Source organism: Pan paniscus, chromosome 10, assembly GCF_029289425.2.
Source record: "Pan paniscus chromosome 10, NHGRI_mPanPan1-v2.0_pri, whole genome shotgun sequence".
Taxonomy (NCBI): Eukaryota; Metazoa; Chordata; class Mammalia; order Primates; family Hominidae; genus Pan; species Pan paniscus.
In genome coordinates, this window is record NC_073259.2 from 41,149,151 (window position 1) to 41,164,667 (window position 15,517).

Consider the following 15,517-nt stretch of genomic DNA (forward strand, 5'->3'; position numbering starts at 1 on the left):
GGATGAGAACAAAGGAAGACAGAAACCAGGAAAAAGCTAAACTTCTTCCGCTATTTCAGATAAAGACCAATGTCTTATTTCCAAACACTTTGTATTCCAAATGGAAAAGAAGTCCAACGGCAAAAAGTTTAGAATACTAAGAATTTTTCTTAGAATGAAAAATTGGGAGCAGCCTTCAACACTTACGGAAGCTGGATTTTCCTCAGGTTTCTTTGGCTCAGGTGCAGATCTGGAGTCTTGATCCTTCTTGCCATCTTTCCTGCAGAGACGTAAGCATAAAACCATGTCTTTAGGAAAGGACTCGCCTAATACAAACATGTGCATGCATGCAGTTTCAAGGCACTGAACAGGCACCTCTAGTCAACAGTCCTTGTTGTCTGGATGATGTATTACTTCTAGATTTTCAGAATCTTAACTGTCTACGTTGGCTGACTTTAGTTTGCTCACAATGAGCGATCTGGCAGTGCTCTGAGAACCAAGAACTTAATTTCTTAATTACACAAACATGTGGATCAGAGGAAAGACGAGAAAGAGAACAAGCATACCTATCTGACTCCTTCCAGTGGTCTCTGTTCCCTCCGTCTCCTGGACCACGGCTAGAGTTCCCAGTTTGGCCTTTTGGGGCATTCATCCCATCTACTTTTTCATCTGCTTGGGCAGTAATGTAAACAAATTAAAGGCAAGTAAAAGTATCAATGTCCCTCTCCTAAGATTTCCCTTAAGCTGAAGAAAATTGTGCCCACATGTACTGAGGGAAACTAACCTCACCCCAACCCAGACTTCCTTCCTGAAGCCCTTCTTTCCACATCCTCTACAGCACACAAAAATACAAAAAACAAACAAAATCCACTAAAAAGTTCCATGTAGGGATATGCCATCACGAAAAGCAAGCTGGAAATAAAGACTATGACGCTCTGTAGTGACCTTGGTTAATTTCCTTCCGATTTTTTTCTCCTCCTGTCAAGGAAATGTTCTACCAGGAAAGGGCAGGGTGTCATACTTTCTCCAAAGAGGCCACTCCTCCCTCTACTGGCAAGAAAAGGTAGATAACCCAATAATTCTTTTTTTTTTTTTTTTTTTTTTTGAGACAGAGTCTTGCTCTGTCACCCAGGCTGGAGTGCAGTGGGGCCATCTCGGCTTACTGCAACCTCCGTCTCCCGGGTTCAAGCAATTCTCCTGCCTCAGCGTCTCCCGAGTAGCTGGGATTACAGGCATGTGCCACCACACCCGGCTAATTTTTTTTGTATTTTTAGTAGAGACGGGGTTTCACCATGTTGGTAAGGCTGGTCTCAAACTCCTGCCCTGTGATCTGCCCGCCTTGGCTTCCCAAAGTGCTGGGATTACAGGTGTGAGCCACTGCGCCTGGCCAACCCAAGAACTCTTAACACGGTATCAGGTGCAAGACACATTGCTCTTCAAAATCTAATTTTGGAGGCCTTTTTATTTAGGCTTCTAGGTGAGAAACCTATTTCCCATACTATGAGCTCACCTTTCCTTCCTGGTCCTTCCTCAGATGGTTGAGCTGGAGCTACTTTTCCCCCACCACTAGAAGGAAAACAGGTAATCACATTCATCAGTTGTTTCAGGGAGAAAACAGCCAAGAAACATAATCATCCTCCAAATGCAGTGGGTAAGCTTTATAGAAAACAAAATCATACTCAATGTTATGGAACATTAAAATATGGGAAAGATTACAATGAAAGCAGTAATTTGAACACTAAAGTGCCATATGCTTTCTAATCATCACATCATGCAGGATTAGTATTGCTATTTTCTTTTCTTTTGGAGTCTTAACTCTGTCGCCCAGGCTGGAGTGCAATGGCACATCTCGGCTCACTGCAACCTCCGCTCTCAGGTTCAAGCAATTCTCCTGCCTCAGCCTCCCGAGTAGCTGGGATTACAGGTGCCTGCCACCACGCCAGGCTAATAGTGTTGCTATTTTGCTTACAAATGAGAAGACTTAAGAGAAATGAAAGGAAGTTACCCCCTACCATACTGCCAATATGTGGCAAAAGGGAAGCCTCTGACTTACAGTATTTGCAGATTTGTGCGGCATTAGTACTCCCATCATAGCTGATTTCAAGCTATCAAAGTGATGGAACTCCAGAAAATGGAACAACTAGGTCTTATGAGCCAGTTCCAGCCACTAAGAGACTAAAGCCAGCATAACTTATAAGGTGCTACACAACGCTGGCATCCCGTAGGAGATCTTCCATCATTACATCACAGTATTTTAGAATCTGCAGTTAACCAACTACTGTTTCCAAACTGACTCACCTTGTAGGGGACTGCTGCTCTGTGTCTGAGCTCTGAGATCGAGCAGGAGGGTTAGAACTTCGCTTCACCCAAGCATTCTCCTTTGGTGGAGGGGCTGGCATTACCTTTAGGGGCTGATCAGGTTTGGGAGGTTTAGAAGTTGGAGAGTGGCAATCTTCCTCCTTATTGAGTGTTTCATTTTCTAGAGACTTCTCACTCTCTCTCCTTCGTGCATCTGTGAAGCCAGAGTGAAAATATCAAATTATCAGGCTGCAGATGCTCACGCATCTACCAGGATCTCAACAGTGTGGAAAATAGTCCACATCCAAGTTTTGGCTCCCAAAGATGGATTTATCCCTAAACCAGTGGTTTACAAGTATTTCCAGAACAATGTCTTACTGATGCACCGAGAAATAGGAAAAATAATGACCATGTATACAACTTAAGGGACACCCAGCCATGTGACCTTTTTAGGAATGAGTATCCTTTACAGCCTTTCTGCATTCTCAATGTTAAAAGTGTCTTGACCTGGAGAATATACATATGTGAAGAGGACCTACGATGAAACCCCAAACTCTAGTAACCACTGCTCAACTTCAGCTTAAAACTCAACACACATGGACTATGATGCAATCATATTTATGAAAAACAACCTACTGGCTGGGTGCAGTGGCTCTCGCCTGTAATCTTAGGATATTGGGAGGCTGTTGGGGGCGGATCGTTTGAGCCTAAGAGTTTCAGACCAGCCTGGACAACATGGTGAAACCCCAGCTCTACAAAAAATAGACAAATTAGCTGGATGTGGCATGTGCCTGCAGTCCCAGCTACTAGAAATGATGAGGTGAGCTGTGATCATGTTGCTGCACTCCAGCCTGGATGACAGAGTGAGACTCCATCTCAAAAAACAACAACCTACACGTGTGTTTTTTTAAAAATGCAGTTAAGTGTCTTCTAAAAACAAGGAGCCCCCATTGGGAGGCTGAGGCAGGATTGCTTGAGGCCAGGAGTTTGAGACCAGCCTGGGGAGTGTAGTGAGACCCCATCTCTAAAAAAACAAATTTTTAAAATTTAGCCAGGCATGGTTGTGTGCACCCGTCGTATAACAGCTACTTGGGATATTGGGGCAAGAGGATTGCTTGAGGCCAGGAGTTTGAGGCTGCAGTGAGCTATGATCGCACCACTGCACTCCAGCCTGGGTAAGAATGAAACCCTGTCTTAAAAATAAAAAACTAGGCCGGGCACGGCGGCTCACGCCCGTAATCCCAGCACTTTGGGAGGCCAGGGCGGGCAGATCATGAGGTCAAGAGATGGAGACAATCCTGGCCAACATGGTGAAACCCCGTCTTTACTAAAAATACAAAAAATTAGCCAGGCCTGGTGGCAGACTCCTGTAATCCCAGCTACTCGAGAGGCTTGGGCAGGAGAATCACTTGAACCCAGGAGGCGGAAGTTGCAGTGTGCTGAGATCATGCCATTGCACTCCAGCCTGGGCAAAAACAGCGAAACTCCGTCTCAAAATAAATAAATAAAATACAAAAATAAAAAATAAAAAAAATAGAAGGCCAGGCATGGTGGCTCACGTCTGTAATCCCAGCACTTTGGGAGGCCGAGACGGGTGATCATGAGGTTAGGGGTTTGAGACCAGCCCGTTCAAATCTGCGTCTCTATTAAAAATACAAAAAATTAGTCGGGCATGGTGGCGCTCACCTGTAATCCCATCTACTCAGGAGGCTGAGGCAGGAGAATTGCTTGAACCAGGGCATCGGAGGTTGCAGTGAGCCAAAATCGTGCCACTGCACTCCAGCCTGGTAACAGAGCGAGACTCCATCTCAATAAATAAATAAAATAAATAAATAAATAAATAAATAAATAAATAAAAGAAATGCAAGTACAAATCAATTTAGAGGTGGGAGGAAAGACCTTAAAAAATATCACAGTGGCTGGCCCTTGGAATCCCAGCACTTTATGAGGCTGAGACCAGCCTGGGCAACATGGGGAAACCATCTCTACAAAATTTTAGCTGGGTGTAGGCCGGGTGCGGTGGCTGACGCCTGTAATCCCAGTACTTTGGGAGGCCGAGTCGGGTGGATCATGAGGTCAGGAGATTGAGACCATCCTGGCTAACACAGTGAAACCCCGTCTCTACTAAAAATACAAAAAATTAGCTGGGCGTGGTGGTGGGCACCTGTAGTCCCAGCTACTTGGGAGGCTGAGGCAGGAGAATGGCATGAACCCGGGAGGCAGAACTTGCAGTGAGCCGAGATCGTGCCACTGCACTCCAGCCTGGGCGACAGAGTGAGACTCGGTCTCAAAAAAAAAAAAAAAAAAAAAAAAAAAAAAAAAAAAAAATTTAGCTGGGTGTAGTGGTGCATGCCTACAGTTCCAGCTACTAGGGAGGCTGAGGGCTGAGGGAGGTGAGGCTACAGTGAGCCATCATCATGCCACTGCACTCCAGCCTGTGTGACAGAGTAAGACCCTGTCTCAAAACAAAATACAAAAAAAACACATCATGGTAAGGGAAGGGAGGTATTACAATTGAACCATTTAGGTTTCCAAAACACTAAAAGTGCTTGATCAACCAGTAATAACACTGCTTGAGAACACTGCTCTGGTGATGATAACATCAAAAAAGGCTGGTCTTGGGACAGCTCACATGAAACTCCAAGCCGTTGACTGTTCTGAATAAACAACATTCAAAGATGTCAAGACATAAAATGAAAATATACCAAAAAAAAAAAAAAAAAAAAAAAAAAGAGAGAGACAAACCTAACAATCAAGTATCCACTTCAGTGGTAGATTATTAAGCAGATCATCTAGGTCTACTCTGGTACCCATTCCTCAGATTCTTTGGAGCAGAAGATAGGAAACTCCCCGGCCCATGCAACCCAAATAAAGAGTTCATGACTGAATTTAAATACTGCAAGGTCTCTGCATAATTTGGTTATGGATAGTTTATGGAAAACGGCAATAACACGATACCCACCCTGGTCTGACTTACTTCTGCTAGATGTGGTGGAGGTCCCAGTTTGTGATGACTCACTTCCTGTCCTCGACCGTTCCCGTTCCTGAGTTTCTTCACTTCGCCAGCTTGGGTGTCTGTACGAGAGATTCACAAAATACACATTATGCCTGGCTCAGTGAAGGCCACCTTAGACCCATGCTGACCCCTCAAGAACCATCACTTACTTCATCTATATGTGTATATGCATATAAATTTATCTTTCCCTCAAACTATTTGAAAGCTACAGACATTAAGACACACTTTGGCCCTAAATACTTCAGCAAGAATCAACTAATATGGTTAAGAACAGTATCCTACATAATCTACAATACTGCCCTTCTTTACTAATCAACACAGTTCTACAAGCCACTCATTACCAGGCCTAGTTTTTCAGGGCAATTACTCATTATAGTAGGTCTCTAGCCTTTTAGATACAATACCAGCTTTTAATAGTAAACACTTTTGTAATGGACAGGGAACAACTCTTCATTGTGTAAAACTGTCCCTAACACTGCATACTGCCTAACACCCCTGGCCACAGCCCACTAAATGCCCATCAGTGACAACCACTAATGTGATAACGACACAAATTTCCCAAATGCCCCTGGGGATGTAATGCACCCATTACGAACCACCGGATTCCTAGATGGGATATCCATCAAGAAGACAACACACCTCTCCCGAGGCCGTCGTTCTAGTTTTGGCTCATCCAGCTGACGCTGCAACTTCTCTTGTTCCTTCTGTAGCCGTTCTTCTACTTCTCTTTCTCTAGCAGCTGTGTCAACAGGCTTTGCCCCTCCAAAGATAGAAGCAGCTCGAGTGGACTGGGAGGTACTAGCAGAGGAATCATCTTCCTTAGGAGTACTCCGAGGCTTTAGATTCAGTTTGGGTCTTTGGGGGGGACCTAAGTTAAATGAAACTTTAAGTAATAGTTTTCCAATCACCAGAAGCTGATGGCTGAAAGCCAGATTTCTCAGATATAACTCCTATGAAATGCTACATGAGATTCAAGTTAGTGGCCTAACCAATCCACAGAAGGCAAATAGATCATTAGAAAACAGGTAGTTTAGGCTGGGCATGGTGGCTCACGCCTGTAATCCCAGCACTTTGGGAGGCCGAGGCGTGTGGATCACAAGGCCAAGAGATCGAGACTATCCTGGACAACATGGTGAAACCCTGTCTCTACTAAAAATACAAAAATTAGCTGGGCGTGGTGGCGCGCACCTGTAGTCCCAGCTACTCAGGAGGCTGAGGCAAGAGAAGTGCTTGAACCTGGGAGGCAGAGGTTGCAGTGAGCCAAGATTGAGCTACTGCACTTCAGCCTGGTGACAGAGCAAGGCTCCGTCTCAAAAATAAAAAAAAGAAAAAAAAAAAAAGAAAAAAAAGAAAATAGGTAGCTCAGGCTGGGCGTGGTGGCTCACGTCTGTAATCCCGATACTTTGGGAGGCCGAGGCGGGTGGATCACCTGGGGTCGGGAGTTCGAGACCAACACAACCAACATGGAGAAACCCCGTCTCTAGTAAAAATAAAAAATTAGCCAGGCATGGTGGTGCATGCCTATAATCCCAGCTACTCGGGAGGCTGAGGCAGGAGAATCGCTTGAACCTGGGAGGCAGAGGTTGTGGTGAGCCAGGATCGCACCACTGCACTCCAGCCCTCCAGGCTGGAAAACAAAAGCAAAACTACGCCTAAAATAAATTAAAAAAAAAAATAAAAATAAAAATAGATGGCATAAATAACCAAGTTCTGGCCGGGCGCAATGGCTCACGCCTGTAATCCCAGCACTTTGGGGGGCTGAGGCGGGCAGATCACCTGAGGTCAGGAGTTCGAGACCAGCCTGACCAATATGGAGAAACCCCATCTCTACTAAAAATACAAAATTAGCCAGGAGTGGTGGCACATGCCTGTAGTCCCAGCTACTCGGGAGGCTGAGGCAGGAGAATCGCTTGAACCCACCGGGGAGGTGGAGGTTGCAGTGAGCTGAGAACACACCATTGCACTCCAGACTGGGCAACAAGTGCCAAACTCCATCTCAAAAAAAAAAAACAAAAACCCAAGTTCAATTACTCTTCTACCACATCCATGATGTAGTACAAGACCACAGGAAAGACTAAAAATGGTAAACGTTTAAGTAATAAATTAATAATCTATCAAGACTTCTTTTATATGGGAAGAAATTTTTGACCATCATTAAACTACTGGATGAAGTATCTTGCTCCGAAATCTGCATGTTAAGAACTAATACAATACGATAGGGAAGATTCTAGTTCTTTATTTTTTTTGAGACAGTCTCGCTCTGTCACCCAGGCTGGAGTGCAGTGGTGTGATCTCAACTCACTGCAACCTCTGCCTCTCTGATTTTCCTGCCTCAGCCTCCTCAGTAGCTGGGAGTATAGGCACGTGGCACCATGCCCAACTAATTTTTGTATTTTTAGTAGAGATGGGGCTTCACCATGTTGGCCAGGCTGGTCTTGAACTCCCGACCTCAAGTGATCCGCTTGCCTTGGCTTCCCAAAGCGCTGTTACAGATGTGAGCCACCACGCCCAGCCAGGAAGACTCTAGATCTTATACCCTTGTCTCTGTGTATAATATAAATTTGGCAGGTGGTTCATGGGGCAAAGCATGTAACACTGAACAAATAAACTCTTAAGGCAGTCTGATTTCTTCCTCGATTTAAGTTGTCAGAACACTTTCAAGAGAAACCTAAGTGTTTCAAGGAAGTTAAATTTCTAAAAATGATTGTTTGTCCTAAATATTTTGGATATACAAAAGATACAGAGAATATAAAGAAAGCCTATGTATACAATCACCTGGCTTAAGTAATGTAACCTTAACAAAGAGGTAAAACCTCCTGATGACATGACCAGCTGCACTCTGTCCTCTAAATAACCACTAGATGGTGACTTCATCATGCCCACACTTGACTTTATACTTTTACTACATATGCACATAGTACCTGTAGATAGAGGGTACTGTTTAACAAGATCTAAATTTTCTACGAGGGCTTTAAGCCGACAGTTTATATATGTTCCTAAACATATTTTAAATCTGTATTATAGCCCCGTCACTTTTGTAAGATAAAATAGGGGCTCAGAAAAAGTAGCTCATTTAAGATATTAATAAAAGAACGCAGCCAGGCACAGTGGCTCACGCCTGTAATCCCAGCACTTTGGTAGGCCGAGGGCAAGTGGATCACTTGAACTTGGAAGTTTAAAACCAGCCTGGGCAATGTGGAGAAACCCCATCTCTAGAAAAAGTATCAAAATTAGCCAGGCATATGGCACGCACCTCTAGTCCCAGCTACTGGGGAGGATGAGGAAGGAGGATCACTTGAGCTCAGAAGGCTGAGGCTACAGTTAACCATGATTATGTCACCGCAATTCTAGCCTGGGCGACAGAGATCCTGTCTCAAGAAGAAAAAAGTAAAGGCTGGGCAAACAGTGAAGGCCCGTGTATGTCAGAGGTATAGAGAAAGGGCTATCTTCCAGGCCATGGGGAAACTAGACAGGTCTAAACAGGAGAATAAGGTAATTAGATCTTATGCCAGAAAGACAACTGACAACTGGGGCCAATGTGAAGAACGGAGCAAGAAAGGGAACTCTGTTAGGAGGCAATGGCCAGTAACGTGGGTGCAGCAATGAGGCCTCAACGAAGGTAGCAGCAGCAACTAGAGACAAGAGGGCAGATCTTAGAGGGAATGGGGGGGTAAGAGCAAGAAGAGAAAAAAAAAATTAGGTATGCAGCTCTTGGTGGGGAGGTAAGGGACAGTGTGAGAGAGGAAAAGGTCAGAAGTCAAGGAGAACATGAGGCCCACATCTGAGCCTCCACTTTTCTAACTTGTAATTTTACCTATACCACACAGAAGTCTTAGAATTAAACAATACTTGTACAAGCCCTCAGCTCACTGATGGAACACAGTAAATGGTTAATAAATGTTAGCTATTATTTTTAGGCTTCTTGCTTGAGGAAATCACTTTTAAGAACGTAGTTTTTTGGCTGGGCGCAGTGGCCCACGCCTGTAATCCCAGCACTTTGGGAGGCCGAGGTGGGCGAATCACAAGGTCAAGAGATCCAGACCATCCTGGCCAACATGGTGAAACCCCGTCTCTACTAAAAATACAAAAATTAGCCGGGCGTGGTGGCAAGCCCAGCTACTTGGGAAGCTGAGGCAGGAGAATCACTTGAACCTGGGAGGCAGAGGTTGCAGTGAGCCGAGATCGCGCCATTGCACTCTAGCCTGGGCAACTAGAGAGAGACTCCGTCTCAAAAAAAAAAAAAGAATATAATTTTTTAAAACCTATTTCCTATTTTATTATTTTTTAGATGGGGTCTCACTATGTTGCCCAAGCTGAAATGAGACCTTGGCTCACTACAGCCTTGACCTCCCAGGCTCAAGCGACCCTCCTACCTCAGTCTCCTAAGACACGGGGACTACAGGCACATGCTACCACGCTCAGCTTTTATATTTTTTGCAGAGATGGGGTCTCACTATGTTGCCAGGGCTTGTCTTGAACTCCTGGGCTCAAGTGATCCTCCTGCCTTGGCCTCTCAAAGTGCTGGAATCACAAATGTGAGCCACCATGGCTGGCCTAAGTTTTTTTAAAAAAAAAAAACAAACATTGAATTATTATTATTATTTTGAGGAAGGAGTAAAGACTTCACCATTTTCTGAGGGAGAAGGAAAGACCTCACTGCAATAGAATTGCCATATGGCTCTGATGAATTCTGTCATCTCACTGTGTTTTATTAGTTGTCCAGATCGATTTTCCTTTCTTGGGGAATCACAGGAGATGATGGATATAAAGCCATTGGCACAAAGTTTAGGACTAACACAAAGATGTTAAAGATAGGAAAAATTTGGCCGGGCACGGTGGCTCACGCCTGTAATCCCAACACTTTGGGAGGCCAAGGCAGGCAGATCACGAGGTTAAGAGATTGAGACCAGCCTGGCCAACATGGTGAAACCCTGTCTCTACTAAAACTACAAAAATTAGCTGGGCATGGTGGCGTGCACCTGTAGTCCCAGCTACTCGGGAGGCTGAGGCAAGAGAATTGCTTGAACCTAGGAGGAAAAGGTTGCAGTGAGCTGCGATCATGCCACTGCACTCCAGCCTGGCAAAAAACAGAATAAAAAAAATAAATAAATAAATAAAAAAAGGATAGAAAAAATTCTGGGCCAGATACCATAACCTTTTATATGACATCACTGAAGTTAGAACACAAATGGTGGCCATTTATTAGTATTTTCTAACAGGTTAGATTTGTAACACAGTTTACATTTTATATCTTATAGTATTAGGGGCATAATTTTAGAATAGGTGCACCAAAATCTCACCTTTATAATTAATGAACATCAATTATTGTGGTATAATGGTACAGAAAGCAATCCTTTTTTTTTTTTTTTTGAGACAGTCTCACTGTCGCCCAGGCTGGAGTGCAGTGGTGCGACCTCAGCTCGCTGCAACCTCTGCCTCTGGGCTCAAGCAATTCTCCTGCCTCAGCCACCCGAGTAGCTGGGATGATAGGTATGTGCCACTACGGCCACCTAATTTTTGTATTTTTAGTACAGACGGGGTTTCACCATGTTGGCCAGGCTGGTCTCCAACTCTTGACCTCAAATGATCTGCCCACCTTGGCCTCCCAAAGTGCTGAGATTACAGGTGTGAGCCACTGCACCTGGCCTTAATGCTTCGTTTTTAACCCCATAGTACCAATTATGGGCTACAGGACTACGTTTAATCTGAATTTCATTTCCCTCACTTGAAAAATGGAGCTAAAACCATCTGTTTTAAGTGTAATTTACTGAGATCACAACATAACAGTATCTGGCAATTTTTTTTCCATTTCTACTGTTTATTCAATAAATTTTAACTGAAAAATCTATCTGTGAAGGCATATGAGATGAAAACAATTCGACTGCTGTGTTTCCACTGATGTCATCCTTAGCCAATGCTTTTTTTTTTTTTTGAGATGGGGAGTCTCACTCTGTCACCCAGGCTGGAGTGCAGCGGCGCCATCTCCACTCACTGCAAGCTCTGCCTCCCGGGTTCCCACCATTCTCCTCTCTCAGCCTCCCTAGTAGCTGGGACTACAGGTGCCTGCCACCACACCTGGTAGAGATGGGGTTTCACCATTAGCCAGGATGGTCTCGATCTCCTGACCTTGTGATCTGCCCACACTTGGCCAGCCAATGCTCTTTCTACTATGCTTTGCTGCTTCCTGTACAATGTGCAAATTATATTTGTGCCCAACTCAGTAGTTTGTAACAGAATCACAAATTTTCCGTAGTTTTCCCAGTTTCTGCTCCATGAAGTACATAAAAAGAAAACTATTACCTCTATCATCACGCCTATAATCATCCCGAGAGTAATCATCTCTGGAGCTCCACGACCGATCATCCCGTCTGTCATATCGGTCTTCATAGCGGTCCCCGCCTCCTCTGTAGTCATCATCCCTGCGATACCCACTGCCAAATGCTCTTCTGCCACTGCCTATCCGGGAATCATAGCCTGTAAATATATCCCAAATTATAATCATCACAGCGGAGGAGGAAAAAAAAAGGCAAAGTTACTGAAAGAGCAATTCGACATGTTTTACAATTACCTCTATCATAGTCTCTGCTGCCTCGGTCATCATAGCGATCCCGGCCACCATATCGATCCATATCCCGGCGTGGGCCATCCCGATACCCATCCCGATATCCATCCCGATACCGGTCTGAATCATAACGATCTCGATACTCTAGAGGAAACAGACAAGTAACACCATCCCCTTTTCTCTGACACCATTAATAGAAACACGGTAAGCTATCAGTCCAATTTGGAAGAATCTGTTTATTTAAATTTTCTATCTGATTTCTTCAAAAAGTTTCCCTGGTGAAATAAATGTTGCTCAGCTAATAATTTGGGAAGGGTGGGTTGGAAATTAAAAAATCCCTAAAAATTCCATAATGAATTTCCAGAAGGAGAAGAGGTTTACATGCAAAAACAAAAAACAAAACAAAACACAAGACACTAAAACAATACAGTTGGAATCTCCCATGTTTGATCCCAAAGACCACTTATTTTTTAATTAAAAAAATTTTTTTAGCCAGTCACGGTGGCTCATGCCTGTAATCCCAGCAGCACTTTGGGAGCCCGAGGTGGGCAGATCACGAGTTCAAGAGATCAAGACCATCCTGGCCAACATGGTGAAACCCCGTCTCTACTAAGGATACAAAAATTAGCTGGGCGTGGTGACGCGCACCTGCAGTCCCAACTACTTGGGAGGCTGAGACAAGAGAATGGTGTGAACCCGGGAGGCAGAGGCTGCGCTGAGATCATGCCCCTGCACTCCAGCCTGGCGAGAGAGTGAGACTATGTCTCAAAAAAAAAAAAAAAAAAAAAAAAAAAAAAAAATTTTTTTTTTTTTTAAGAGACATAGTCTCTCTCTGCTGCCCAGGCTGGTCTTGGACTCCCGGGCTTAAGCAATCCTCCAGCCTTGGTCTCCCAAAGTGCTGGGATTATAGGCCTGAGCCATAACACCCAGCCTCAAAGATCACTTTAAGAGGCAAACAAAATGAGAAACAATATATGCAACATATGACTAACAGGACATAATTTTCTATTGAATTTTAGGAGCTTAATCAATTTCTGCACTGCTGATCATAATTTTAAACGGTACAAATACACTTTGGGAGGCTGAGGTTGGTGGATTGCCTGAGCTCAGGGGTTTGAGACCAGCCTGGGCAACATGGTGAAACCACAACTCTATCAAATATACAAAAAATTAGCCGGGCATGGTGGTGCAGGCCTGTGGTCCCAGCTACTTGGGAGGATGAGGTGGAAGGATCACTTGAGCCAGGGAGGCAGAGGTTGCAATGATCCAAGATTGTGCCAAGGCACTCCAGCCTGGGTGACAGAGTGAGACTTCCTCTCAAAATAAATAAATAAATCAATAAATTAGTATAAATACTGAAAGTTGTATTAGAACGATGCATGAAAAGATTTGAAGTCATGTATACCCTTCTTGACCAACAATTTAATTTCTTGAAATTCACCGAGGAAATAATTGGATGTGTGATAAAGATACATGTACAAAGACATTCATTGCAATGTTGTTTATGTTATAAACTATATTTTACACACACATGTGCATTTCAGTATCAGAGGACCCTAAATACTAGAAATCTGTATAAAGAAACGTAGTAGCTCAGATAGCAAACTGTGGGTAGCGTTATGTTGTTTGTAAAAGGGATAGCTGCTATTTAGCTCCAGCTGACTGTTGCTAGGATCTTCCAATTTTCTGAGAGAAGCTGGCAACCCAGATTTTAAAGTTAAAAAAAAAAAAAATCTGAATTTCTAAATATAAATTAACTAACTAAAACAACCTACACGTTTTAAGGGCTGATAATTTATGTATGGGGGACAAACAGGGATCTTTTTCTTTCTCTTTTTTTTTTGAGACGGAGTCTCACTCTGTCGCCCAAGCTGGAGTGCAGTGGCACAATCGCGGGCTCACTGCAACCTTCACCTCCCGGGTCCAAGCAATTCTCTTGCCTCAGCCTCCCCAGTAGCTGAGGTTACACGTGTCCGGCTAATTTTTTTTTTTTTGTATTTTTAGTAGGGACAGGGTTTCACCGTGTTAGCCAGGATGGTCTCAATCTCCTGACCTCATGATCTGCCCGCCTCCGCCTCCCAAAGTGCTGGGATTACAGGCGTGAGCCACCATGCCCGGCCAGGGATCTTTTTCTTGTGGCTGCTGTCTTTTAAATAATGATTTCATTTTGGAAACCACATAATTTTTACTGACCAGACACAACATTTCCTGGTATTATAAACTTTATATATTAAAGAACATGCTAATGTTAGTAAAATGATTATAGAAATGATCTAAAACAGGACACATATAAGAAAATCAGCCCTGTGTTTATTTTGAAATGTGGTTTTAATTTCTGGAGATGCGATTTACACTTAATTTTATTTGGGTAATACTGAAATTATGATAAGCTTATGTTTCCTGAGAAAGCATAGATCCATGCTGGAGAAAAGCAGCACATGCTATTACTGACATTTCATAGGAATACTGAGTGTAATACCCCCCCCAACACCCCTCGGGGTTCTCTTTTTGGCCTAATGCTTGGGACAGGAGTCTCTGGATCTTTAATTCAGGTTAACTAAGTTGACTTTGGGGCAGCTTTGGATAACAACAGCACACTCACTCGTTATCCATCCTGCTTGCTCTAAATTCAAGGTTTCAGGTGAGAAAAGTCATGCCCCTGGACTCAAAACAGGACCCTTGGTCTGACTGTCTGCTTTTTCTTTCAAGAGCCATTTCTTCCTGTTAACAATAGAATCTCTTGCATAAATGCTGAAGTTAATCACCTCACGTAGTTCTCCCCAAGGCTTTGCTGTGTCACAAAGTCATGTAAAAAGTCAGATATGAACTTGCTGATTTATCCTTCTTTCAGACCTATGACCCATTCTTCTTCCTTCTACATCTTAAAAGGTTAAGGACTCTCCTCTAAAAGGAATTATACATATCCCTTACTGCTTCCCCAATTATATTTAGTACAAAGCTCAAAAGGTACCTCACAAAATTAAAATGCTTGTGCTGGGAGTGCTGGCTCACACCTGTAATCCCAGCATTTTGGGAGGTCAAGGCAGGCAGATCATCTGAGGTAAGGAGTTAGAGACCAGCTGGCCAACGTGGTGAAACCCCATCTCTACTAAAAAATACAAAAATTAGCCAGGTGTGGTGGTGCGCATCTGTAATCCCAGCTACTCAGGAGGCTGAGGCATGAGGAACACCCTGAACCTGGCAGGCAGAGGTTGCAGTGAGCCAAGATTGCCACTGCACTCCAGTCTGGGCAACACAGAGAGACTGTGTCAAAACAAAACAAAACAAAACAAAACAAAACAAAACAAAACAAAACAAAGAGCTTATAAATTTAAGTTGGTCTGTTTTTACTTAAACTATTTCAAACATACAGAAAAGTAAAGACACCATTATAACAAACTTATGAACCTATTACTTAGGTTTAGTGAATGTCATATTTTGCCATGTTTGTTTTTTGTTTAAAAGAAATATGTTACAGACTAACAACAGAATTTTCCCTACCCCCACCAACAATGAAAAGGGTGGTTAAATTACCATGCGTAGCTTTATAATTTTACAACTTATGCATTAATACTACATGGTATTGTTTTCAAATTTATACATAATTTTTTTCCCCTTAATGTAACAGGTTTTGAATTTTATCCCTGTTGTTATGCTATTAA

At 43.4% G+C, this 15,517-nt stretch overlaps 1 protein-coding gene and 1 long non-coding RNA gene across 9 annotated transcripts in view; one reads left to right on the plus strand and one right to left on the minus strand.

Annotated features, from left to right (window-relative positions):
* LOC103783741 (uncharacterized) overlaps positions 1-15,517 on the plus strand; it is a 35,611-nt gene that overhangs the window by 7,079 nt on the left and 13,015 nt on the right. The gene's annotated exons all lie outside the window — the stretch shown is intronic.
* EIF4B (eukaryotic translation initiation factor 4B) overlaps positions 1-15,517 on the minus strand; it is a 35,929-nt gene that overhangs the window by 2,294 nt on the left and 18,118 nt on the right. The window contains exons 7-14 of one of the 8 annotated variants that reach the window (XM_034935799.3): positions 11,862-11,999; positions 11,594-11,767; positions 5,933-6,161; positions 5,255-5,352; positions 2,278-2,491; positions 1,490-1,545; positions 546-648; positions 187-259 (exon numbers count right to left, since the gene is read on the minus strand). In XM_034935799.3, coding sequence (XP_034791690.1) covers positions 187-259; positions 546-648; positions 1,490-1,545; positions 2,278-2,491; positions 5,255-5,352; positions 5,933-6,161; positions 11,594-11,767; positions 11,862-11,999 — 1,085 coding nt within the window. Of the gene's footprint in view, positions 1-186; positions 260-545; positions 652-1,489; positions 1,546-2,277; positions 2,492-5,239; positions 5,353-5,932; positions 6,177-11,593; positions 11,768-11,861; positions 12,000-15,517 lie in introns of all 8 variants that reach the window. The other 7 variants (XM_055095635.2, XM_034935798.3, XM_055095632.2 and 4 more) reach the window with 7 other exon arrangements.